This window comes from Coptis chinensis, chromosome 9 (assembly GCF_015680905.1).
Source record: "Coptis chinensis isolate HL-2020 chromosome 9, ASM1568090v1, whole genome shotgun sequence".
NCBI lineage: Eukaryota > Viridiplantae > Streptophyta > Magnoliopsida > Ranunculales > Ranunculaceae > Coptis > Coptis chinensis.
The window spans coordinates 52,328,336-52,354,430 of NC_141464.1; the positions used below are offsets into that span (position 1 = coordinate 52,328,336).

Consider the following 26,095-nt stretch of genomic DNA (forward strand, 5'->3'; position numbering starts at 1 on the left):
TGATAAGCGTTAGGAAAAAACATAAATAACCATGAACTCGATGCTTTATATTCACAACATACATGACACTTAATTGAGCAGAGCCATTGTATCTCTCGTATTTTTGTATTTTTTCTAACTTCTATAATTATTGAGAAGTTTGACATGAAGGAGATGCAAAATGGAAAATGCAAAATGTTTGCAAGGAAGGACTAGGGCTGGTCATCGAAGCTACTCGTAATCGAAAGCACTAGGGTGCTCAAGCTCGGCTCGTGTATCTCTCGAATGAAATGAAGTTCGAGCTTTATTTCGTGCTCAAGTCTCGACTCATCGAGTATTGAGTAGCTCAATGAGTCTAGATTCCTATTCTTCTAGACTACAAATTTGAATTGATCATAGGCTCTAGAGTTTGTTTTGACTTGTATTATGTATAGGCTCGACTTCAACCACAAACTAGAGATAATTGAGCACAAATAGACTCTAAATTTTACCTCAAGACCAAAATAACTTGTTAAACTCATCTAAATAAAATACTAAAATGCAACTACAATTCACTAATACCACAATAACCACTATCAAACAACTATTTCAAGGTGTGCACATTATAAATACAATCAATATGTGTTGAGTAATTATAATCCAACACACTAACATAAATAATTATACCAAATAAGTGTTAACATAACTATGTAAAGTGTGAACTGCAAATTTAACGCCGAAGTTCGAGCTTGAGTTTTAAAATGTGCTCAAACTTCGACTCATATTATTGAATGAGCGAAATTTGAGTTGAGCCTTCGACGAGCCGAGCTCGAAGTTACTCACAAACAGCTCGACTCAATGACCAGCCAAGAAGGGTTATGGTTGGAAATGATATTAGGCAATCCTTGTTTCCTTTGGGAATTTAACTTTCAATAACACCACGAAATAATTTGAATAAACTGTTCAATATAGTAGTAAAATTATGTTATTGCTAATGAAGAAGAAAGTTTAGAGAGAAAAGAGAGTATGGCTTAATTAGTTTCGGCCTTCATTCCAATTCTTATATAAGAAAATAGTCTGTTCACAATATGGAAAACCTTTAAAAAATTATTCTGTAGTGGGGGGCCCCTAATCCCCATGACCTGGGGACACTTCCCCACCGGTTGGGCTTAAATGTCCCACCTATCTAATGACTTGCACAGAACCATCAACAGTGATTAGTTAATTTACAAATTGAGAATGCTTAAACAACAATGGTGGCAGGGCAATAAGCCAATAACTGATAAGTACTACTTCAATCTATAAGGATGGATGCTTGACAATATTACATAGTCAAGTAGAGAAAAATTGTTGACTATAGGACAAACAAGTTCCAGTAAATTATTGACTATAGCCATGAACAAATTGTGGAAGTGTAAGAGCTTGTTCTTTTAATAGGTGAAGTATTTAGGGCCAGTCAACTGAGATGAGTATGGGCAAGGTAGAGCACAATTAACAGATATATGTCAGACAACTGATTTAAAAGAGCAGACAATAACTGAAAGATAACATCAGGAGTAATCTGTAGATACTCTGCACTTGCTTTGTTAAACAAGGACAATAATGGAAAAGATAACTAGTTAATGGGAACATATTGCACACCTCATGATGACGATTTTACTGCTGATAAGGGTTTTGCTCAGTTGATGGAGAACTTGAGAAACATAGGAAACAGAGTCTTTACTGGGCAGATGTGGCTCTAAAACCCCAACATATCTTAGGAGATGCTGTCCAGAAATGTCCTTGATGAACTGTGACACAATTGTAATCATTAGTAATTTGTTGGACCCTCAATTAAGGAGGAAAGTATAGAAACACTTGGAAATTTGGAATGATTTTTACAGCACGCAGAAATTGCATATACATATATCATTATGCATAGTAGTACAAACTCAATGTTATATCTCCCTTCCACATACTTTTCAGAATTTCGAAGTCAAAGGATTCTAGTATGAAATGTAGAATGATGTCTAAAGTAAGAAATATGTCATCTAAAGTGATACACAAAATCAACATTACCTTCAAGAATTTGCATCTGGTAAAAGCTGCTCTCCTTTTAGCTCTTAAAGTTCTCATCTGGTCACAAAAGAAGAAAGGAAATTAAGTATATGCTCAGATATAATAAATACCTATTTCTTGGACTAACTATTTGATGACACAACACAAGCTGGTTTCAATGAGGTAATACTTCTGTGAGTTTAAATGCGTGGTCAAGTTGCCGAATCTGGATCCATTGTTCTGTAATAATATCCTCCATCTGGTAGTCAAGGAAAAACAGAGAGCAGTATCACTGTGTGGGCTCTTCTTAATATAGTCTAAAGAATTAATAGAGGACAATTCTACAGAGACAGAAGAACATCATGCAAGGTCAATCTCAATTAGCATATCAGCTCAAATAAAGTCTAATAAAAATATAATAAGACTGTAGAATCCTGATATTTATTGTTTATACATTGTGATGAAGTTCAAGATGGAAATAATGTGAAAAAATGTACTATATGGCATATTGTAAGACAAATACAACAAGAATAATAAAATTTCCACAGTACTAGTTTATCAAAAACGATGCAGTTGAATCGATTGATTGATGATTAATCACTAACCATGCGGGGGCAGATATACTAATTAGTGATTAATTGTTATTGGACTGGACACCTAATAGGTAATCGGTACTAATTGGCATAATTGGGACTTATAGGAGTTAATCAGTGATTGACTAGTGAGAGGCAAAGGCTATCGACTTGACTTTTTGAGTAATTGAAACCACACATCTACCAATAAACCATTGCCCTGCTACTGCTAGCTAGCCAGTATAATCACCCCAAACTTGTGGTAATTCTAAATAACCGAGAAACTGTTGAAGACTATAGAAATTTACCCAGTTTTTAACCAAATTGAAAGTCGAACACAATGTGAAATAATTGTTTTTAATATTTGAGTAGCAGAAAGCAGTTCTTCATGTTTTAAGTATTTGTGAATTTACTCCCCTTCAGACAAACTCCACAAAGAACCTTTGAGTGCAAGGAATCGGTACTCCAAATTGTCTACCTTGTCTCCAAACCCTCTAGAATTCCTCTTTTAGACTCATTTAGGATTTCCATAAAATCTTCTTCAAAAAGGGTCTCATGTAAAGTGCTAAAGTAAAAGGCTTGGTCCAGATAATATGTTGTTAATAATACCAATGTATTACTTGAAGGATGGTTCGTACTCTGATTGTCGGCATCCTAGCAAGTGCCAAGTTATTTGATGATCAAACTAGCTGTAAACATTCCACCGTATGAAATGAAAGCGATCAGCCTCACCAGGTACTGATACAACATGCCCATATTTTATACAACTACACATGCCTTGACTAAATATATTGGCCAAGATAAAATTGTGCTGCCTACTATAATACATTGAAAATGAAATCAAGTAATGGTGAACTTCAACAATATAGATACCTTTCGAACTTTTGAAGTAATGGTTTGGATTTTTCTGTTGGCTTTTGAGCTTGAGATTCTAAATTGTAATATCAAAGTTGTTCTTCCTTGATGCAGCCCAAAGAAGTCTCACCCCACGATCCTTTTCTTAATTTGTCAAATTTGATTTGAAGTCAAAATCAATGGAAACTAAAGCTTATAATGGACAAGAGAAGACACATATTGAAAAGTTCAGGAGAATTGGAGACCTCTTCTTCTAGTGCGCTAATCCTTTCCTCAGTATATTTTGAGCCAACCTGTAATTTATGCAACTGTTATTATGTCACATAGAGATAGACTAAGTGACTAACTACAATGTCACCATTCATAAAGAAGATTTAATGGAATGCTAGATAATAATGACTGATTTGGTATAATCTGATCTTGAAGTTTAAATTAAAGTTGAAATACTAAGGTGTTATATAATTCTTTCTCTTCTGTACAAGAAGTTGAATAATTATTTTAAATTACATACTATGGGTTTTTGAGTTGTCTGGCAAGGGAGGGCGAAAAAACGGAAGAAGTAGAAGATAAGTACAAGAAGAATAATTTCAACTTTTGTTCCTCATCTGGACCTCAAAGGAGCTTTATAATGTTTCCAACCATAAAGCACAAAGATAGCAAAATGGATCAAATCTCACAGACAAAACAACGATAGAAGATAAGCACACAGAATCTATGCAGTCAAAGGTGCAGGCGCTAACTAGGTAATGACCTTTAGTTTGGTTGAAAGTATTACAAAGTTTACAACAACTAGAGTCCACAATGATGTAAATACCACTTTAGGTAATGGACCTTGATGCAAAAAGAACAGTACCACGTCCATGGCTTTAATAGCTACCTAGATCGCCTTGTCCTACATGGAGCACTCTGTCTCTCTTCCCTTCCTCCTCAGCTTTATCCATGGTGGTTATAAGAAATTAGGGTCAAAGATGATTGAGACTGGACCTTTACGGATTCTCTTCCCAAAATGTCAAATTCATCAGTTCATCTTCATATTACTAACCACATAACAGTATGTACAACAGACTACAGAATTCATAATGTCCTAATGTCCTAATTCTGTATATAGACCTATACGCTACAGAAGATACATACTTTATGATTAGAATATGAAAAAGACAGTAAGGAACTATATAATCAGTAACATAGTTTTTACAGTTTCACATCACGCACTTAACAACCACAAATATTTGTTGCCATAGAAATTGTAAGAAGGAGTTTTAGTATCTTATATTAGAAAACCAACCTTCATGTTGGCCAGAACAGTGTGTAGGAAATCTATTTTATGTGTCATCCCCTCAATCAGCTTCTCCTTTTCTCTAAGATAATGAAACTTGATATCTAAGCTTTGGATACTCTGCTCCAGTATAATCTCTGCAACCACATTCAGCACATATACAAACTATCAAAAGTTTACCACAAAAAAAAAACCTTGATTATGCTGCAAACAGAAAACAAGTATCATATTTTGTAAACCCTATGGTTCTGAATAAGAATGTGTTTAAGTACTCAATTAGACATTGAAGAACAAACAAGAACCACCTACTTGATCTGAAGCTTTAAAAAACTTTCATTTGGAATCAACTCAAAAGAGTTATTAAAAAAAATAAAGTTTTGGAAATTATCTGAATTAACTTTTTTTACAAAAAATTGCATAGATGTATGAATTTAATACAAAATTTTGTCTTGTAATCCTTGTCTATTGAATTATTACAAAGAGTATAAAGCTTAGTATACTTGATGACATAACTTATCCAACTTTTGAAAAGCGCACATCAAACAAGACACATTGTATCTAGATTTCCAAAGATCAGAAATGTGAAGACAGAGAAACAAGCATTGCTTCGAGAGAGAAAACATTTCAAACTTGACATATATATTTCTTACAACTTAATAAATTAAACATTACACTTATTTTTCAACTTCAATAACCATTAAAATTCACAGTGCTACACAAATGACAGGACAATCCCCAAGTAGTGTAAAGTACACTAATTACTATGAGGCACAAACTTCGAGGAGTTCCTTAGAGCGATCCCAAGGCTTAACGAAAACAACTGCATCAAATATCTTGGGCATCTCATTCTTCGTATGCTAACCTTGAGGTAGTACTTATATCCTGCAACTACTTGCATTTGACCTTCCACAACCTCCAAGAACTTAACAATCATTTCCTTTCCTTTCTCTTTTTGAATTTTAACATTATATTCTTCCACTGAAAACTTCCCAAGTTCTTGCACTTCTTTATTCTTCTTCACATCCTCAATCTCCATTCTATTACCTACTTTCCCACCTCCCATCGACAAACACGAACAAACCAACCCAAATAAAACCAAAAAAACCAATACACTCTTCATGATTACTATACAAGAGCTCAAAAAACTTTACTTTAAACAAAATGATGACATGGTTTTACTTATAAATAGCTAAACTTGTACATAATACAAGAATTTCGACAAGTAAAATTTAATAAAACATGAAAAGCATGATGCATTACGTGTTGGGCATATTTTATTCAATGTAATTAACTAAAATAAATCTTCTTTCATTAAAAAAAGTTACCTAAATGAGATATTTTCAGCTTCATTTGGTGCATTTCGCATGTTAAATTGCTGCTCTTGGAATTGCGAACCGAATGAGATTGTTCACTGTGAGAAACTGTGAATAACGTGGTGATCATCATCAGAAGAAGAGAAGATGCAGTGAGAATGTTAAAAAAAGAGATGATGCCATTTTTTTTTCCTTCTCCATTCAAAAATCTCAACTCAATACTAAAATGCCAACTCTTGAAATCTCGGTATATATGAAATGTCGACACTGCAAAATCTCAGTAATTACTGGTGTGTTGATGCGAAATTCGACATATATCGAAACATTGCAATATATAGAGATAATGAGATATTTCGTTCATATTTGTATGTGTTCAAAATCTCAGCTCAGAATTCATTTAGAAAGAAGATTGATTTATTCTGGTGTACGTAGTTAAGAACTAACAAATAATTTTAAGTAAGGCTTTAACAAAAATATGTGTGTTTCCATGTTCCAGAATTTCCACTCCAGCATATCATTTGTGAATTTGACAGACGATGATATCCAAAGTAATCCCTCTGATCAATGATAGCAAAACAAATACCAAACGACCACAATTGCAAATTCTTTCCTTCTTTAATCGTGGCCGTGGTGGTGCAACAATGTGTATCAAGTTGAAACTCCCACATAATTTGCAACAAACAATAGTTGTAAAACTCATAATGTAGTGATTTTGATCCAGACCAAATAATATAACAGCCAGGGTATTGGTATACTTGTGCTTTTGTACATACATGAGTTTCTAAGTATGCAATTCAATACTGAACCACATGGCTTGTCTCAAATCTAGTAATCCAAGATTTAGCTGCAGCCTGACACAAATCAATCCACCATCAAAGCAATTCAAACTGGGAATACACATTGCTCACTAATCTATTCAGTGTTACTATCCATATAAATTTAGAATCACAGTTTGGTTTGATTTCTTTATTTCAATATTCCAGTTAAGATTGAAACAAGAAACGATTTGAACAAAAGAAAATGGTGCACTAAAGCAAGAAAAGAAACAGAAATGTCAGGAAAAAAAAATCCTCTACATTAACAACCAATCTGCTGAAAGTTTACAAGAACGATACTCCAAAATTCACCAATGCAAGAAATCCCACACTTGAGACTTTTAGTATGTTCCAAATCGCATCACATATCAAGATATCATCATGTATACAACGTCTTCCAGAAAAAATAAATGAGTGAAACAACAAAGAATTATTTGACAATCATCTTCAAGATCAACAAGGAATCTGATCAATGAACCATCTGATTATACTAATTGGTAGCTTAATGAGAGACACCGCGAAATTCGCCAATCCAGCACAACAGCAACAGCATGGGCACAAGCAACTAATAACAGTCCTGTCATTAACAAAAAACTTACATCAGTACTGTGAAAATCACGTTCAACCTTGAATGGTGAATCAAGAATCAGTACCATACATAACTACCAATCAATAAGAAACAAGAAAAAAAAGGAGAAAGAAAAACTGACCCAAGAATCCATATGATGGCACCAAGAACAGAAATAATCAACGCAACAAGAGCAAAAGGAAGTCCAATCAAGAAACCCAGTGGCCTGCAACCTCCTTCTTCAGTCATCTTTCTTTTCTCTTCTTCTGCTTCTTCTTAACAACTCACAACTTTGATCTCAATTCTCACAACAACAACCAACTAGTTTGGGGCTGTGTTTTTATTTATTTTTTCTCTTTGTTGGTTTGCAAGCGAAGAGACCAAGAAAATAGATCTTTCCTTGTTTAATAGAAAAACTTACAAAACTTACTAGCCTTGACGTGTATCTTGTACGCGGATTCTCATTCAAATTTCGGAAGAAAAAAGTCGTTAAATTTCTTATTGGACCAAAACACCCTTTGGAAATGGGTTGATTTTGGTAAGTAATTATTTTGTTGCGAACAAGATTATATGGGTAGTTTTGGTATGAGAGAGTCAATCTTATGGCCAATTTTGACTTTTTATGGGCAGTTTTGGTTATCTGAGTATTATTACTTGTGGAGCTGTGGAGTTGAGAAACGTGTTAGGTTGTTGGGCAATAGTGGGCGAATCTTTCTATCTAAGGCACCTGGATAATGCGAGGAAGCATCGGCAGGCCTTCCTTGCTAGTTATCGATGGGAATACACAAGGCAAAGATAGGACATCACATCATTCTTACATTTCCAATTTCCCAGTATAAAAGATGACCCTACACAGAGAACCAAGCATAGATGGAACTAGGGCGCACCTAAAAATTTGTAAAAATCACATAATGTGATAGTAATTTCCTAGAAAAGTGGTAAGACAATAAGGATTTGTACCCCAAATATTTTACAGAAGCTCCACTACTGCACCTCCTACTTCAATTACTGAGTTGCATATACTCTTGCACTCCCAGACTTTGAATCCTGGTTCCGTCCCTAGAACTACGGTTGATTTTTTTTTTTTGGCGTGGAGTTGAACTACTTGAACGCATTCTACGTATTGAGGGTTATAGACTTCTGGTATTAACACTTTTTTTTTGTAACTAACGATATATTATATATTAGGAAGTGGGCTTGTACACAGGTGGGGGTGGTGCCTTTGTCTATACTTATAGCATCTACTATCCATAGAGGAGGATCTCCTTCCCATTGATAGGAGTCATTTAGCGATATTGCTTTATGAGATAATATGTTAGCATGTCCGTTTATCACACGGTTTACAAAAGATATAGTAAAATGTACAAAATGTGAGCTCAAGGATCCGATATCCTTTATAATAAGCTCGGATTTTCATGCAAGATTAGATGTATGATTCTCCCAAGATGTGTAGCAAATGGCCTCAAGGCCCGCCTCTATCTCTAGATGTGAAATTGCCTAGCTATGGCCCATTGAGTGGCCATGAGTATACCTCTCCATTCGTCCTCTGCTGAGTTTGCATATCCTATCCCGGTTCCTCAAGCTAAGAATGAACTGCATTTCAAGTTCCGAGTATAAAACCAATACCAAAACACTATGTCACAAAGGTAGGTTGCATCAATATTTAACTTTTGAGATAGGTCAGGTGGCGCTTTCAAAGTCGCGTGGTTTGGTTTGTGGGTGAGATGGTTTGGAGTTGAAGGATGGAGTTATCGTAAAGGTTGTTCATCCCCGCTTTTCCTTTATATTTTTATAGGCTGAATTAGTTATCATTTTTGCTTGGAATTGGTTCCGGTATTAATTTTTAAACACCGCATTGCCTTGAACTTTCCATATTGCCCGTAATATTGATACGTAATGTACTCCATTTATCATGGTTGAATTTCCAAAGCTTTGGTGGGGATAGCCGATGTCGATCCAATGGCCGAGTGAGGCGTGTGCAATGGAATGGAGAGTGAAAGCCCATTGAGAGTGAACCAACATGCCCTAGTGAAAGGTCATGTGAGGAGCATATGGTGGAGAGTTTCATTTTGGTGGTCGTAGAGTGGGCATTGATGAGTGGGTATGGGTACATGAGCCCCTATTTTTCTCGCGGTTGGAGCCGAAATCGTGGTAACATTTCCAAAAGCGGGTTAATTGCTCTTGGGGAGGCATTGACATGCCGGATCTTGAGGAAACTCTTGTTTAGATGGTTTGGATCATTAGTATAGGGAGGAGTTTTTATACAAGGATTGAGTTGTGAAAATGCCTTTTTTTAAGGTTCCACTTTAGATGGTCATGTGTTGCTTGAGTGTTGCCTCGATGGATAGTCTTGGTTGTATGATTGTTTCAAGAAAAAAGGTTTTGGAGAAGTGGGATGTTCTACTCGATTGATTGGCAAGGATTAGGTCTTTGACCTTTGTTAGAAGGGGTATGAAATGACTCAAGAGTTCTCGACTAGGGGTTGCCTCGATCCAATGGTCGTCCCATATGGAAACATCAAAACCATCACCAATATGCCATATGGCATGCACTTTTATTTGTCCGATGCCTTTGCAAAATCTTGTACAAATCCAAGAAGAACCTTGCTTTGGTTTGGAATTTATGGGCGCACTATTGAGATGATATTTAGCTTTGAGGATAGTGTCCCGGAGGGAGGAAGGTTCGATGATTAATCTCCAAGCCGCCTTTGAAAGTATGGTAATGTTAGAGTTTTCTAAGTCCGCGGATACCATGCCCTCTTCGGCATTTGGGTTTGCAAATGAATTTCCAGATTTTAAGTATAGACCATGCAGTAATGATCTTCTTCATTTTATTATGTTTTCCCCACCGTAAAGTCTCTGTTGAAGAGAGTCCATTTTTGCAAAATCTTTTTTGAAGACTAAAGTAAAACATTTGTTAGGTAGGGATAGTTGTGGTGACAGATTTAATGAGTACAGCTTATTCCCGCTGGGAGAGAAACTTATTTTTCCAACCTCAGAATCGTTGTTCAACTTTAGAGATTAGCTTAATCAAACATGTGCATTTTGTTTTCCCCATGAAGAGGGCACCCTAAGTATCTATCGGAAGAAAAATGATGGTCATGCCTAAAATGAAACGGAGGGATTGTTTATCAAAATGAGTCATATTTGTACTAAAATGGACAATCGGATTTTCAAAGTTAATAGTTACCCCCCGATAGCGGAGAACTAGCTGATGGTGTCCTTTAGCTCCATAGCCTCTTTCTCGTGGTTTGCTTGACCGAAAAAGGAAACCGGCCATCGCTAAAAAGGAGATGGGAGATTTCAGGCTGTTTCTTGATAATGCGAATACCATGAAGTTTCCCTTGTTCTCTTTAAGGTTTAAGAGTCTCATAAGAACTTCCATACAGAGGATGAAGAGAAGTGGAGACATGGGGTTACCTTAGCATAGACCGTATTACCCCTAGAACTATTGAAGTAACCATAGGGTGAGTCATTAAGGAGGATGGAGTAGTTAATCGATAGAGATAGATGCTCGAGATATGTATGAAATCCATTTTGGATCGAAGCCAAGAGTGCAGAGGATGTTAAGAAGAGGTTCCCATTCGATTATATGTAAAAGCTTTTAACATGTCGAGTTTAATGGCTATAAATCCAAATTTTTTTACCTTTCTTTTTTTCATGGTGTGAAGGATCTCATGGGCGCGATGAAAAATATTGTCCGTGGATCCGGGCGCTTTGTGAGGAAAGCACTTTGGAGAGGGAGATGATGTTATGGGGAGAGGTTTGAGTCGAGTCGCAAGAATTTTGAAATGAATTTTTACGATATATTGTGAAGGTTGATAGGTCGGAAGTGGATCTTAGGGACAAGGGCTAAATTAGTAAAGTTGATGTCGGAGAGATTATGAGGATGATCAAAGAATTTTTGGACGTAGTGATAGATGTCAAGGCTCACAGTATCCCAAGAATTTTGGTAGAAAAAGCTAGGAAAGTCATTTGGTCCTAGAGCTTTAGTGGGGCCTATACCAAAGAGAGTTGCACAGATCTCTCTTCAGGTATAGTAGTGAGATCATGATTTTCCTCTGGTGTGATGACGTGGTTGAAGAGGTGTGTGAGAGAGACTTGTGGGGGTTAGGATGACTCGAGGTAGAAAAGAAGTGGTTTTGAGGGAGATCACCCAGTTTGCTACGATCAGAAATCTAGTTGTCATTGGGGACTTTTAACCACTCAATTTTATTAGATTTTCTTCTACAAACCGTCTGGGAAGTATCGTGTATTATGATCTCCATTTGCAACGATGTTGTCTCTAGATTTTTGTTTCCAATGGATCTGTTCTCTTTTATAGTTCTCATGGAGTTTGGCTATAAGGATTTTTTCTTGTAGGACATTATGAGTTGTGGGGTTTAACTTCTGAATGGATTCAATTTGGTGTTTGATATTTTTTGGTTTGATGAAGATATTCCCTAAGTGTTGTTTATTCCATTTTAAGAGTATTTTTTAGTTTTGTTCAAGTTAAAACCAAGATGAGCAATGGGTTTAATGAAATGGGAGTCACGCCTGGGTTAGGTGATATGAGTTGGGGGTAGGTGTCGCCTCGATCCACATAGTGCGTGTCGCATTCTCCACTCTCAACCACTCATGGCGGAACCACGGTCCGCACTACAAGCAGTCGTGCATGTGACCTAAGGTCTGGTCGTTCAAATGACCTAGGAAACGTAACCGCTACAAACTAGTCAATGGCATTATTAATGTGGATCATTACTTTGTAACGGAAGGAGTAAAAGCAATCATCAAGACAAAGACAAAAGGGGATCTACCTATAAAAGGAGGCGTCTTCTCTATTCTCGAGAGGGAGGCCGACATTTTCTCCATCTCCAACTCAATCACTCAAGATGAACTACGTTTGACTTGATTCCAGCTCATCGAGGAACTGGATAATGTAGAGGTAGCTTAGAACACCGACTGAAGTTCGATCAAACATCTTATACAAACCCTATTCTCCAAAATTGTAAGGTCATAACTAAAATATTACCTATACATTGGCATTTCATCGATTTGTTTTCTTTCTTGAAAAACATTCACACCATTTTCTCCAAAATACAAAACTTGGTAAAACCACCATAGAAGAACGGTCGGCATTCTTCCATTCAACTATCAATGGCGTAGTTTAAAAGTCACCGTTAAGAGATAAGTCCACATTCAACTATCTTTTATTTATACTAATCTTTAATCTTTGGATCGGTTCGATAATCTATGCACACTTCTATGTTGCAAGATATATTTCATACTTACGATCACTTGCGGTCGATCCAAGACTAACCCAAGGGTCGCAACTACCACCATGTCACACGTTTCTTCACGGTGAATCGATGACAATACATCCCGGGAATCCAACTTTTACGTGTCGCTCCTTACTAAGTCAACTAAGGTGTTGGTTCAACCAATCTCAAACAAAACTTTCGAGCATGCTAATATCAATGAGGAGAAGTGCACACTAGCACAACTCCACGAGCTATATCAAAACCCTCAGCCATATCTCATGCAAAGACCTCGCCAGGTCATCCATCCATCAGCCAAGTCGTTTAGTCATGTCATCCTCAGCCAGTCGTCCTCGGCCAAGTTGTCCATTAGATCGGTAGCATCATCACCGGGTCGGACAAAAACAGAAAAAGTGAATTTAGAAGGGAAAATAGTAGAATTTGACCTAGAAAATGACCACTATGGAGCAAAGTTCGATGATGACAGCGTGTGCCACCGAGATCTTTCTAAATTGGGCTCACACACATAATTCTGACAACTATAGCCAAAGTCATGGCCAAAATACCAAAACACATCCAAACTTACTCCAATTAGCTAAAGATCGCTCATTCTCAGATCAGGTCATCCTCAAGTCAAGTCGTCCTCAAGTTAGCTCATCCTCAGATCAGTTCATCCTCAGCTCAAGTCCTCCTCAGATCAGGTCGTCCTCAAGTTAGTTCATCCTCAGATCAGCTCATCCTCAGCTCAGGTCGTCCTCAAGTCAGCTCATCCTCAAATCAGCTCATCTCATCCTTAGATCAGGTTGTCCTCAGCTCAGGTCGTCCTCAAGACACCTCATCCTCAGATCAACTCATCCTCTAATCAGGTTGTCTTCAGCTCAGGTTAGGTCATCCTCAAGTCAGGTTAGAGCAGGTCTACAATCTGGAAGAAGCAACCAATATTCTAACTATCAGTTCAACTCGAACACAATCACTATCAGTTCAGCTTGTACATAGGTTGTCATTAGTTCACTAGAGATTGAACGAACATCAATATTCCAGGTCGTCCCAGACTGACCGCACCGCAAAGCTCACGTCGATGATGTCAATCAATCTAAAAAAGCTCACTTGCCATGGAGTTATACCACACACAAACCCATCATCAATTGAAATAACAAATCAAGGGGAAACAATACTTTGTCGAATCAAGGAATCAACAATTTTAAACCGAGAAGCATCCAAGTGTTCCCGAATCGGATATAACAATTCAAAGCACGCATTCTCTCCTCAATAGTTCACATATACTATAAACTAGTGAGTTGCTTCAATTGCAAAATAGAAGCTCACTCCCTGCAATTTTGTAAAACTCAAATTCTTGTTAAAGGGGTATTTTTGTAAATTTCATAATAAATCTAGGGTCATTTATGTAAATTGATCGTCGGGTTATATTTCAAACGCGTCGTAACTTCATCGAACTTAACTCCGACTCATAAGTCACGTTAGGTAAGCGACCCATATGCGAAAATTTGCCAAAATGCGGTTAGCGGTTTTAAATTGTGAAGTCGCACGAACGAGTTAACGGCTTACCCGCATGAGTGGGTTATTGTCATAGCATAGCGGTGAGATAGAATATAGCAGATTAAATTTAGCGGGATAGGCGAAAAAAATAATCAAGACACTAAGTCGAATTAGTGGCGGTTAGGAGTCTAAGTAGGGCGTTAAGTCTAACTAGGATATATTGGGCTTGGGCCTAAATATATCGCTTTGCCAAAATAGGAAAAATGAAATCGTAAAAAAAAAAAAAGCAGAAAAACCGGCAAACCAAAATCGCTGAAACCAATTCTCTTCTTCCCCAATTCGCCTCCTTTAAAACCTAGGTGAGAGAAACTCAAATTCTCTCAAATTAGGTGATTAAAACCTCAATTGAGCCTCGATCCTCCACAACAATGAAAAACGTAGTATGGAGATTCAAGATTTATTTGACTTCGGCGTCGTTTTTTCTACTTAAAAGATGAGTAATTTTGTTTCAAACAATTAGTTTAAACTCGTTTCAATGGATTGGATGTGTTCTTCAAGATATTAAATGGGGTGGTTGTATAATTCGGCAAGAAGAAATTGGAGAAGCTAGTGAATTTCAAGCATACCAAAGCTTAAATTGAAGTGAAAGGTGAGTGATTTCGCCTCCATCAAATAATTTAAACTTCGATGTCGATAACTTGTGATGTATTGATGGAATTAATTGAGTTGGGGGATGATGTCTTTACGGGCGAGAGCTTCGGTTGGAGGGCGATAGAATGGAGCGATTTTGGTGGAGCAAATGAGCTAGGAGCGATTTTGTCAACGACTTCGGTAAGAATTTTAAATATTCAATCTATTTTAAAGCATTGATGCTAGTTCACACTTGTTTAAGATCACGTCGAGTATCGAGTGAGTGAGAAAGAACACCCACTTAGTATTATTGGATTAAATGTGAATTGAAGAGTGGAATTTGTTGTAGTTGGAGTTGGGAAAAATCGTAATAGTTAGTAGGATTGATAGATATGATTGGCGTTGACGTGCGGTCCTACAGTGGCTGTAAATGACTACAGAGCCTCCGAATATAAAGTGCGAAAATGGCAGAGCTCTGATAACGATGAGTTATAGGAAAAAGTAGCCGAAACCAATTTCTTCTCGGCCTACGCTAGATAATAATTCCTCGTTGTTCGATCAATTCTAACAACCGACGTATATGTATATACTGTATAGGAGTGAATTCGAGTTGATTCGGCTAAGCGGGCTCGATTCTGGTTAAGTGGACTTGAGGAGAAGGAGCTTGCTAAGGTAGGAACCTACATACCAGTATATAGCCTGCTTATTTTCATGCATGATTTGAATTGTTTAAATAGGAAATAGATAGTTGTGTATCAACCATGCATGTATATATGATATTCATGTTTTGCATTGTATTTCCTCGCTATAAACTATATATATAGATAGCTTTCGCGTGAAATGGGTTTTCTGAAAAATCGGGGTAGCGAGGGATTGTTTTCTTTGTAAAAAGTGAAAAACTGGTTTTGGGGAAAAGTTCGCGTCTCTTGTCTCCCGATAGGAGACGAGAGATGGATTTTGTAATCTGGGAAGGATTTCCCGGTTGTTTGTAACTAGGTGGGAGGTTCTGGATTGTTCTCGGGATGGTTGTGCTATTTACGATGATTCGCCGTTTGGGAATCATCGGTTGTTATTTAATATGACTGGCCCATTTGGGAGTCATAGGTTGTTCTACTCGATTTCGGGAAATCCAGGAACTCACACCTATATAATCAACAGTTTTAAAAGAAAAACTAGATATGTAACTAGAGTATTTGAAAACAATCGGTAATACGAGTATATATATATATATAGATATTACTATGTTTATCACGAGGGATTTAGAAAAGGAACCGTGAATTCTATAAAAGAAGGAACTGTTGTCGCATTTCCTGAGACGACGGTTAAGCTCTAGAATTCCAACCGGGTGTACACCTTCGAGGTGGTGGGCCACCTTTAAAGGGATGCATCAATTTGGGATGTAGTCCGGGAATTCCTTTTCTACTTTTCTAGATAACCATGCTTGTGCGTGTCACTTATTTGTATGGTGATTAGCTTGTGTGGGGTTACATGTTACCTCGATGAGGTTTAGGCCAGGAGGAGTGAGAGTTTAGTCCACTCACGGATGTGTGTCGATCTGGAAGTCTGCAGTCGTTGAATGGTTGACCACCGTAAGTTAGGTGACAGCCAGTATGGGGTCGTGGTCACTAGGCCCACCCGAGCCCTAAAAGCTTTGGGGATTTTGTGCATCTGAACACAACAACGGCATTTCAGCTCCTGCCGGTAAAATCGAAAAACAACGGTGCATGGTTCCTACACGGGAAGCATCGAATTACTGATTGCCTCGCTGGATACCGAAAATTACCACCTTCACCATTCTAATAGGATCAAATGTGACCACAATAGTTGTATGATGATTGTGAAAAACTATATTTTGTATATCAATGAATCATGTCGAGATGATTTCTGCTAGTTAGTGATGTATATATACATAGTCACAATATTTGAATACTATTATAGAAACCCTGCATGTTTTAAATATTTTCTATAAGTAAACTATTTATTGGTTATGTATGTTTCTACTGGGCATAGTTGTTTGCTCATCCTACTTAACATTTCAGACGAGCGGCATTCGGGAGGAGGGTTTCCCCAACCCTCTAGTGATGGCGGTTATGGTGATTTGGGAGGATTCCCTTATGCTTGACGAGAGACGAAGTCAAGTTTATATTTTTAATGTATATAGAAATAATCTAGGTTATTCTTTTCTTTATATAATGAGCATAGCTCTTTTCTTTTTAGTTGTATAGTAAGAGGCTAGTTCTTTTTGGTTGTATATATAGTAGAGCTAGGCCATTTTGATGTAATATTTGATGTATTTAAGTAGCAGTTACACTTACATAGTTGGTGGATGGGATTTGATGTTGTTTAAGAGGTTGGTTGGTATATATATGGTTGTTGGAAGGTTGTAGTTTAGGATTTACAGGTTATGACAGGTTTTTAGGGTTTACGAATGTTGATCAAACAAAGGAAACTCTGCCAAAATTTCGGTAGAATTGGGATGGGTGTCAGCCTCGAGATTCACTCCTCGTCCTCGGGATGTGTGTTGGGTCCGGGCGTGACAGAACGTGGTATCAGAGCGTCCACTATTAGATCCGTCTGGGAGCTGTAGTGGGGGACTCGGTCGCAACGCGTTTCATAAGTTTTAGTCGAAACCCGATAAAACCCTAAGTAGTATTTACGTTCCATTAAACGTTAATACTAGCTTAGCAATGTCGAGACGTCGCACGAGTAGTTGTCTTGTCACAGCGGAGAACGTGGACACGAGTCAGAAAAATTTGATGAATCAGACACTACAAGGTCGGAGTGAATTTTCATTTCGAGGTGGAGGGCGCAACCTGCCCTCTGTAGGAGCGCACCTGCGCTCATCTCTTGAAATTCTACTCGCGCTCATTCTATGCATGTGAGTTCCATAAGGCGCGACCTGCGCCTCTTGCATAATTTTGAGAAATTCTCTCTCATTTATCATGCACTGAATTGGCTCTGTGTATATGTGCAGAATAGTTACCATGGATCCGGAAGGTACTAGTGGTGATGATACTACGGATCGTAGTCGGGAGGACCGAATGGATAGGCTCCTCACGTGATGAATCAAATGGCTCAAAAACACAAAATGAGATGATGAGATCGAAAAGTTTGAGGGCTAGTCGGAACGAGCCCCAACCTCTTCTAACATCCGGCCGTTACTCCACCCGGTGTAACACGGAGAGGTAGCATCCCCAACCGTAGTGAGAGTTGAGGAGTTCGGGCCACCGATGCAAAGTCAATCGGGGTTTTACGCTTGCAAATTTCATCGAGGCTCGTCCACTGAATTTGTGGGGTCTTACGAGGTTAAAGTAGCCAGAAGACCGGGTTGTTAGACATGTCTAGTATCTTTGGACTCCATGATGTGTAATTTACGGAGCAGGTTACTTTGGTCGCCTTCATGCTTAGAGGTGAAGCCAAACACCGGTGGATCGTGTTAAGGGCGTGGAGACGTTTCCTATGAGTTGGGCTAAGTTTGAGGAACTCTTCCTTTTTGAGGTATGTTACAGGCTGCGGCGAGAAAGAAGCGAATGGAATTCCTCAAGTTAGAACAAAGGAAACCCGACCCGATGGGGCGATATGAAGAGAAATTCAATCGTTTCTTTCACGATCACGGGGAGGAGTGGATTTCCACGAGAAAAAAGCTAAGGCTAGGAAATTCATTGACGGGCTGAAACCGTATATCTGCAGCAAGATGTCGGTCCTTGGATCGATTCTTATCTTTGAGAAGCTGTGAGAAGGGCTCAAAGGTATTGAAAAGAGTGGATGATCGATTATTGCTACATAGGCAAAGGTTGGAAGGGTAAGACGATCGGCATCTCGGGTAGGCGGGATCACGGAAAAGAGCGCAGTTTACCAAGGTAGTGGTTCGAGGTCGCAATGGATGTATAGGCCAGTCATTCAGCAGCAGCACCACGTGGAGGGCACCAGGTATTACCGGGGGTTTGAATGTTAGGCCCGGCCTGAGAGTCTACCCGATTCTTGAGACCCGATGAGTGGATCCTGAGAGGCCACCGAGGGTACCTGGTCCTTCTCGGACCCGAGCACCCGTGCAGAATTTGAGGCCTCGTGGTCGAGAGCTAGATTGCAATCTGTAATACCACGAGTACACGGTCGGGAAGAGAGTGTGGTTTGCTATAGTTCGCGGTGAAATTTGGGGCATATCAAAGCGGTTTTGTCCCAAGTCCACTTCGGGGTGGAAACGAGAGACCACGAGGCAAGGTGTATTATCTAGTGCGAGGAAAGAAGTTGTGGATCCTGCATCGATCCAAGAGGAAGCCACGGTATATAATGCTATGGGGCAGATATCGGTGCTTTACCGATCAAGTGGTGGAAGGTATGATATGTTTGTTTACTCATAAGGTGCATGTCTTGTTTGATCTGGGTGCTACTCATTCCTTCATTTCTAAAACTATGGTGGAAATTCTTGGGTTAGAAGTAGTTAATCTGGGGAGGAAGCTTGTTTTATCTACTCCTCTAGGAAAGAAAACTATGTTCTTTGAAATTTGTCACCATTGTGGTGATAAAGATAGGTGATAAGGAGATGATAGTCGATCTAACGGTGATGGACCTAAAAGATTTCGATGTCATAGTAGGAATGGATTTGTTAGGGAAAGTATCATGCCCATGTAGATTGTTTTGCCAAAAACAAAGGCAGCTTAAAGTCCGAACGACTGCGAGGTTGTGTTTGAGGGGATTAGAAATACGGTATCTCGAGTGGTGAAGGCCAAGTCTGACTTCAAGTATGATAGATACGGATTGTTAGCTGGTCTTAGTCTCCAAGGGCCGAAGTTCGAATCTTTCGAGCTTGTTCCTGTAGTTAGTGAGTTTGCGGCAGTGTTCCCAGATGCATTGCCGGGATTGCCTCCCTGGCGTGAGATAGATTTTGTAATAGATCTAATGCCGGGAACGTCGCCTATTTCGATGATTCCTTATCGAATGGCTCCTCTCAAAATGAGAGAACTCAAGTCCCAACTAGATGAATTGAAAAGATTGGGGTTTATAAGGGAAAGCCAGTCACCTTGGAGAGCACCGGTGTTATTTGTGAAGAAGAAAGATGGGTCTTTTTAAATTATGTGTGGATTATCGGAAGAATAATGTGACTATCAAGAACAAATATCCGTTGCCTAGGATCAATGACCTATTTGATCGGTTAAAGGGGTGCCAAGTATTTCTCGAAGATAGATCTCCGAAACGAGTTACCATCAAATGAGAATTGAGAAGAAGATATCTGAGAGAACTGACTTTCGAACACGGCTAGGGCATTTTGAGTTTTGGTGTTACCATTTGGATTGACCAATGCTCTCCGGCTGCATTTATGGATCTCATGCCGAAAGTGATGTGGAAATACTTAGATCAATTTGTTATCGTATTCATAGATGACATCTTGATTTATTCAAAGACTAGAAATTTGAACACAAGGAACACTTGAGGATTGTCTTCCAAACATTAGTGGATCATCGACTTTATGCCAAGTTAAATAAGTGTGAGTTAAGTTGAATGAAATGAGGTTCTTAGGGCATGTTGTATCGGAGAATGGAATCAAAGTTGATCGTTCAAAGATAGAGGCGTGAATAATTGGCGAGACCGGCGTCGTGACGGAAATCGAAAGTTTCTTGGGATTGGCGGGGGTATTACCGTCGTTTTGTAGAAGGATTCTCTAGCATAGCGTCGTCCTTAACTAGATTGACCGCGAAGGATGTGAAGTTTGAATGGGCGGAGGCATCGCGGCAAACTTTCAAGAGCTAAAGACGCGATTGATAACAGCCGCCATTTGGACTATTCCGATCCGGAGAAGAGTTATGTGATTTATCTTGATGCCTCTAACACCGGTTAGGATGTGTCTTAATGCAAGAAGGCCAAGTGATAGCATATCGTCTAGACAATTGAATGCCCATGAGAAAGAATTATCCTACTCATGACTTGGAGTTAGCGGCGATTATTCATGCTCTAAAGATATGGAGGCATTATGTGTATGGTGAGAAGTTTGAGATATTCTCGATCACAAGAGTCTCAAGTACTTGTTCTCGCAAAAGATTTGAATATGAGGCGGAGGAGATGGGTTGAGTACATGGAGGACTATACATTCACATTGCAATACCATCCGGGATAAAGCAAATGTAGTTCTTAGATGCATTGAGTAGGAAGCGAGAACATGTTTGTGCTCGGATGATGATGAAGAAGAGTGGCAATTCTTTGGAGTCTGCGCTTCTTATGGTTTTGAAATCACGGAAAATGGAAGTGGAGATTCTCCGAGAAGTCTTTGTTATCTATTGGGATATGCCCGGTGTGGCCAGAAAACACCTTGGTTCAAGAGATTGTGAATGCTTTCGAGAATACATCGAGGGATGGACCTAGGTACCAAGGATATGTGAATAATCTTGAGGGATGTTGATTGGGAAAAATCCGGAGGCGGAAGCATCAGATTCGAGGAAGAATTTGGGTACCTTTTGATCACTCTTTGCGGAATAGTATCTTGAAGGAGGCACATAGATCGAAGTATACCATTCATCACAGGGGTACCAAAATGTCTGCAGAGATCTGCGTCGTCGGTTTTGGTGGCGGGCATGAAGCGACACATTCGCGGAATATGTTAAGAAGTGTGCCACATGCCAACGGTGAAAAGGCTGAACACCATAGACCACACAGTCTTCTTAAACCTCTGGAGATTCGGAATGGAAGTGGGAGAATATAACCATGGATTTTGTATCCGGGTTCACTGAGGACCCGATGAGGGAATGGATTCTATATGGGTCATTGTTGATAGACCGACCAAGTCCGCCCATTTCATACACATTAAGACTACTTTACTCTGCTGAAAAGCTAAGTAGGATCTACGTGTCGGATGTCTTGAGGTTGCATGGGGCACCACTCTCTATAATTTCAGATAGAGGTACTCAATTTACCGGTTCATTTTGAGAAGTCTTCAAAGGGAATTGGGGACCAAACTGAAATTCAATCTGACATTTCATCCATGAGCCAGATGGGCAATCGGAAAGAGTCATCAAATCATCGAAGATATGCTTGAGACTGCGTGCTTGATTTTGGGGGTAGTTGGAAGACTCATTTGGCATTGGCTGAGTTTGCTTACAATAACGATTACCAATCTAGTATTGGTATGGCACCGTTGAAGCGTTGTATGGCGGACCTTGCGAACACCTCTGTTGGATTTGAAACCGGAGATAGTATTATGTTGGGGCGAGAGATGGTTAGTGACACCACCGAGAAGATTAGAGTGATCTGAATCGGTTGCTCGCGCCAGTCGTCGAGAAAAGCTATCTGGATAAATAGGCGTCCTTGGAATTTTATGAAGGTGACGGGGTATTCTTGAAAGTATCTCCGAAGAAGGGGCATTCGAGGTTCGGGATGAAAGGAAACTTGCACCTAGATATGTGGGACCATTCCTGATTATTCGAAAGATCTCTGAGCTAGCTTATAAGCTCGAGCTACCGAGAAAGGCTATCAATGTGTCCATAACGTGTTCCATATCTCGATGCTTCATAAGTATGGCCGGATCCACTACATATTGTTGATTTGGAATCGTTGGAGTTGGAAGAAGACATTACCTATCCGGAAGGGCCAGTTCAGATTCTAGATCACGAGAAAAAAGATTGCGGTCAAAGGTCATTCCGTTGGTAAAAAGTCTTGTGGAGAAATCACAATGTAGAGGAAGCAACATGGGAGAAAAAGAAGCCGATATGAGGCAACAATATCGAAATTGTTCGAGAACTAAGGTATGATTTAATTTCGAGGACGAAATTTTCTTTTAAGGAGGGTAGGATGTAAAAACTCAAATTCTTGTTAAGGGTATTTTTGTAAATTTCATAATAAATCTAGGGTCATTTATGTAAATTGATCGTCGGAGTTATATTTCAAACGCGTCGTAACTAACTTTGGAACTTAACTCCGACTCATAAGTCCGCGTTAGGTAAAGCGACCCATATGCGAAAATTTGCCAAAATGCCGGTTAGCGGTTTTCTGCGTGCGAAGCTGGCACGAGTTAACAGCTTACCCGCATGAGTGGGTTATTGTCATAGCCTGCGGTGAGATAGAATATAGCAGATTAAATTTAGCGGGATAGGCGAAAAATAATCAAGACACTAAGTCGAATTAGTGGCGGTTAGAGTCTAAGTAGGGCGTTAAGTCTAACTAGGATATATTGGGCTTGGGCCTAAATATATCGCGACCCAAAATAGGAAAAAATGAAATCGCGAAAATCGTGAAATCGCGGAAAAAACGGCCAAACCAAAAAGCGAAAACTAATTCTCTTCTTCCCCATTCGCATCCTTTAAAACCTAGGTGAGAGAAACTCAAATTCTCTCAAATTAGGTGATTAAAAACCTCAATTCGAGCGCTGATCCTCCACAAAGATAAAACGGTATGGAGATTCGAAGATTTATTTGACTTCGGCGTCGTGTTTTCTCACGAAAGGTGAGTAATTTTGTTTCAAACAATTAGTTTAAACTTCGTTTCAATGGATTGGATGTGTTCTTGAAGATATTAAATGGGGTGGTTGTATAATTAAAAGATGCTTGTTGGAGAAGCTAGTGAATTTCAAGCATACCAAGCGAAATTGAAGTGAAAGGTGAGTGATTTCGCCTCCATCAAATAATTTAAACTCGATGTCGATAACTTGTGATGTATTGATGGAATTAATTGAGTTAGGGGTGATGTCTTGCGTGCTTCGGTTGGAAGCGATAGAATGGAGCGATTTTGGTGGAGCAAAGAGCTAGGAGGCGATTTTGTTTGCGACTTCGGTAAAAATTTTAAATATTCAATCTATTTTAGAGCATTGATGCTAGTTCACACTTGTTTAAGATCAAATCGAGTATCGGTGAGTGAGAAAGAACACCCACTTAGTATTATTGGATTAAATGTGAATTGAAGAGTGGAATTTGTTGTAGTTGGAGTTAGGAAAAATCGTAATAGTTAGTAGGATTGATAGATATGATTGGCGTTGGCGTCTTGGTCCTACGGTGGCTGTAAATGACTACAGAGCCCTCTGTCGAATACTGTGCGAAAATGGCTGTAGCTCTGATGCTAATGATAGTTATAGGAAAAAAGTAGCGAAACCAATTTCTTACGCCGAGATTTCTTCTCGCCTCACGCTAGATAATAATTCCTCGTTGTTCGATCAATTCTAACAACCGGCGTATATGTATATCTTTGTATAGGAGTGAATTCGAGTTGATTCGGCTAAAAGCGGGCTCGATTAGTTAAGTGGACTTGAGGAGAAGGAGCTTGCTAAGGTAGGAACCTACATACCAAGATATATAGCACCTTATTTTCATGCATGATTTGAATTGTTTAAATAGGAAATAGATAGTTGTGTATCAACCATGCATGTATATATAATATTCATGTTTTGCATTGTATTTCCTCGCTATAAACTATATATATAGATAGCTTTCGCGTGAAATGGGTTTTCTGAAAAATCGGGGTAGCGAGGGATTGTTTTCTTTGTAAAAAGTGAAAAACTGGTTTTGGGGAAAAGTTCGCGTCTCTTGTCTCAGTAAGGAGACAGAGAGATGGATTTTATAATGCGGGGAAGGATTTCCCGGTTGTTTGTAACTAGGTGGGAGGTTCTGGATTGTTCCCGGGATGGTTGTGTTATTTACGATGATTCGCCTTTTGAGAATCATCGGTTGTTATTTAATATGACTGGCCCGTTTGGGAGTCAAAGGTTGTTCTACTCGATTTCGGGAAATCCAGGAACTCACACCTATATAATCAACAGTTTTAAAAGAAAAACTAGATATGTAACTAGAGTATTTGAAAACAATCGGTGAAATGCAGTATATATATATATATATAGATATTACTATGTTTATCACGAGGGGATTTAGAAAAGGAACTGTGAATTCCTATAAAGAAGGAACTGTTGTCGCATTTCAGGAGGCACGGATTCAGCTCTAGGATTCAACGTGGTGTACACCTTTCGAGGTGGTGGGCCACCTTTAAAGGGATGCATCCTGGATGTAGTCCCGAAATTCCTTTTCTACTTTTCTAGATAACCATGCTTATGCGATGTCCGCATTTGTATGGTGATTAGCTTGTGTGGGGTTACATGTTACCTCGATGAGGTTTAGGACGCCGGAGTGAGAGTTTAGTCCACTCTCGGATGTGTGTCGGGATCTGGCGGTCTGCGGTCGTCGAACGGTTGACCACCGTAAGTTAGGTGGCGGCCCGTATGGGGAATTAAGTGGTCCGTGGCCCACCGAGCCCTAAAAGCTTTGGGGATTTTGTGCGTCTGAACACAACAACGGCATTTCAAAATTACTTAGGTAAAATCGGGGAAAACAACGGTTGCATGGTTCACACCTTTGAAGTCTTGAACCGAGATTGCTGTGGTCGGGTTTTGTACCGTCGTACCCTCACCATTCTAATAGGATCAAATGCCACAATAGTTGTATGATGATTGTGAAAAACTATATTTTGTATATCAATGAATCATGTCGAGATGATTTCTGCTAGTTAGTGATGTATATATACATAGTCACAATATTTGAATACTATTATAGAAACCCTGCATGTTTTAAATGTTTTCTATAAGTAAACTATTTATTGGTTATGTATGTTTCTACTGGGCATAGTTGTTTGCTCATCCTACTTAACATTTCAGACGAGCCAGTTGCGGAGGAGGGTTTCCCTAACCCTAGTGATGACGGTTATGGTGATTTGGGAGGATTCCCTTATGCTTGACGAGAGACAGAGTCAAGTTTATATTTTGGGCTGTATAGAAATAATCTAGGTTATTCTTTTGCTGTATATAATGAGCATAGCTCTTTTCTTTTGGTTGTATAGTAAGAGGCTAGTTCCTTTGGTTGTATATATAGTGAGCTAGGCCATTTTGATGTAATATTTGATGTATTTAAGTAGCAGTTACACTTACATAGTTGGTGGATGGGATTTGATGTTGTTTAAGAGGTTGGTTGGTATATATATGGTTGTTGGAAGGTTGTAGTTTAGGATTTACAGGTTATGACAGGTTTTTAGGGTTTACGAATGTTGATCAAACAAAGGAAACTCTGCTGAAATTTCGGTAGAATTGGGATGGGTGTCAGCCTCGAGATTCACTCCTCGTCCTCGGGATGTGTGTTGGGTCCCGGGGCGTGACAAATTTATTGCAAGCCAATGAAGCTGGGGGCTAACCATAGCCATCTCCGAACTGGGACAAGTTATTGCCATCTAAACATGTCAACCAAGCTCCAACACTGGGGCTAAACAACATTAACACCCACAGATGGCTACTTCTACTACGAACTAGGGGCTAGCTATAAGCATGCCAGCTCAAGGCTAACTATTAATCACAGTAATACCCCCAAAAGGCTTACTATCA

The 26,095-nt window shown here is 39.1% G+C and overlaps 1 protein-coding gene and 3 long non-coding RNA genes across 4 annotated transcripts; 1 reads left to right on the plus strand and 3 right to left on the minus strand.

Annotated features, from left to right (window-relative positions):
* Positions 1-1,631: 1,631 nt before the first annotated feature.
* LOC147476613 (uncharacterized) lies at positions 1,632-3,484 on the minus strand. The gene is made up of 4 exons (XR_015207252.1): positions 3,441-3,484; positions 2,186-2,254; positions 2,017-2,073; positions 1,632-1,748 (listed from the first exon to the last, which is right to left on the minus strand). It is a non-coding gene; the product is annotated as an uncharacterized LOC147476613 (long non-coding RNA).
* Positions 3,485-3,572: 88 nt separating this feature from the next.
* On the minus strand, positions 3,573-6,173 carry LOC147476614 (uncharacterized). The gene is made up of 3 exons (XR_015209047.1): positions 6,024-6,173; positions 4,708-4,835; positions 3,573-3,715 (listed from the first exon to the last, which is right to left on the minus strand). It is a non-coding gene; the product is annotated as an uncharacterized LOC147476614 (long non-coding RNA).
* An 890-nt stretch (positions 6,174-7,063) lies between these two features.
* LOC147476615 (signaling peptide TAXIMIN 2-like) lies at positions 7,064-7,793 on the minus strand. The gene is made up of 2 exons (XM_086582658.1): positions 7,537-7,793; positions 7,064-7,403 (listed from the first exon to the last, which is right to left on the minus strand). Exons 1-2 carry the CDS (start codon positions 7,641-7,643, stop codon positions 7,280-7,282), a joined length of 231 nt encoding a protein of 76 aa, XP_086438784.1. The 5' UTR covers positions 7,644-7,793; the 3' UTR covers positions 7,064-7,279.
* Positions 7,794-15,354: 7,561 nt separating this feature from the next.
* LOC147476616 (uncharacterized) lies at positions 15,355-25,698 on the plus strand. The gene is made up of 2 exons (XR_015209285.1): positions 15,355-15,429; positions 25,379-25,698. It is a non-coding gene; the product is annotated as an uncharacterized LOC147476616 (long non-coding RNA).
* The last annotated feature ends 397 nt before the right edge of the window (positions 25,699-26,095 follow it).

Bases quoted from the DNA above. Each gene is read 5' to 3' on its own strand.
- LOC147476615 (XM_086582658.1), bottom strand. From the start codon at position 7,643: ATGACTGAAGAAGGAGGTTGCAGGCCACTGGGTTTCTTGATTGGACTT. The intron at 7,404-7,536 runs GTCAGTTTTTCT...TGTTAATGACAG, and splicing joins GCCATCATATGGATTCTTGG to GACTGTTATTAGTTGCTTGT.